The sequence below is a fragment of the Buceros rhinoceros genome, unplaced genomic scaffold, assembly GCF_000710305.1.
Source record: "Buceros rhinoceros silvestris isolate BGI_N320 unplaced genomic scaffold, ASM71030v1 scaffold13834, whole genome shotgun sequence".
Taxonomy (NCBI): Eukaryota; Metazoa; Chordata; class Aves; order Bucerotiformes; family Bucerotidae; genus Buceros; species Buceros rhinoceros.
In genome coordinates, this window is record NW_010406575.1 from 36,614 (window position 1) to 37,548 (window position 935).

The 935-nt window shown below is 52.6% G+C and overlaps 1 protein-coding gene across 1 annotated transcript in view; it reads left to right on the plus strand.

Annotated features, from left to right (window-relative positions):
- GTF3C1 (general transcription factor IIIC, polypeptide 1, alpha 220kDa) overlaps positions 1-298 on the plus strand; it is a gene marked incomplete at its 5' end in the record, with an annotated part of 36,517 nt that extends 36,219 nt beyond the window's left edge. The window contains one exon of the mRNA XM_010134168.1: positions 77-298. Within this exon, the coding sequence (XP_010132470.1) occupies positions 77-298 (222 nt within the window). The remainder of the gene's footprint in view (positions 1-76) is intronic.
- Between the last annotated feature and the right edge of the window lie 637 nt (positions 299-935).

Sequence of the window (935 nt, forward strand, 5' to 3'; positions counted from 1 at the left end):
GGGGGGGGCGGGGACAGCAGCGGCGGCATCGTTCCACTGCAACCGCTCAAACTAACATATGTGAATTTTTCTGCAGGGTCTGGAAACTCTTGGTTGCATCAGACGATTCTACATGAAAAAGCCATCCCTGGTGTCGCTCTTTTCTCAGCCAGTTGTGGAGGAACAACTGAACAATCCCAAACTGAGCGACACCCTGATAACGTACTACGAACCTACGATAGACTGTACCCTGAGGCTGGGGCGAGTGTTCCCCAGTGAAGTGAACTGGAATAAATGGGTGCAGATTCTCCCCGTGTAAAGGAAGTGAAGCTGCGCCACGTTAAATGGGCTTAGCCTGCAGCAGCGAGTGTTAACGCAGATTAAATGGTACCATTTCTGCTCCACCCTGTTCTCATTATTTATCCTTTTTACTTTTGAATGTATTTAAACTGCAAATAAAGCTTAATGTTTTGACACAGGTTATATTTGGTCCCTCTTTAGGATCATTCTCCTTTTATCAGTAATTGCGTGTAGACCACATAGCTCGTCGTTTCTGCCTCACCGTACAGTGTTTCCACAACTCGGAGCCAAGGTTTCGGGTTTTTTCCTCTAAGTAACGCTTCACCCTTGCTTTGCCTTCTGCTCCCTTGCGCAGCAGCTGGCCCCGGGCTCAGGTTGGGCTTTACCTTGAGGACTGCCTCTCCTTTAACCGCTGGTTTCCTGGTGTGCACGGCATCGCTTTGTAAGGTATTTCCGAGCAGAGCCGTGCCGCTGTGTGCAGCCAGGCTCCGCCGGCCTCCCTCCGGGCCGCCGCGCAGCAGGACCGCCCGTCCAGAGCCTCCCACTGACGTTTCCAGCCTTACCCCGCCTCGGGTTGTAAAGCAACCACACAGCAGACGGTACTTCCACCCACCGACACCTTTATTAGAGGAGACAACACCCCTGCCCCGGGCCCA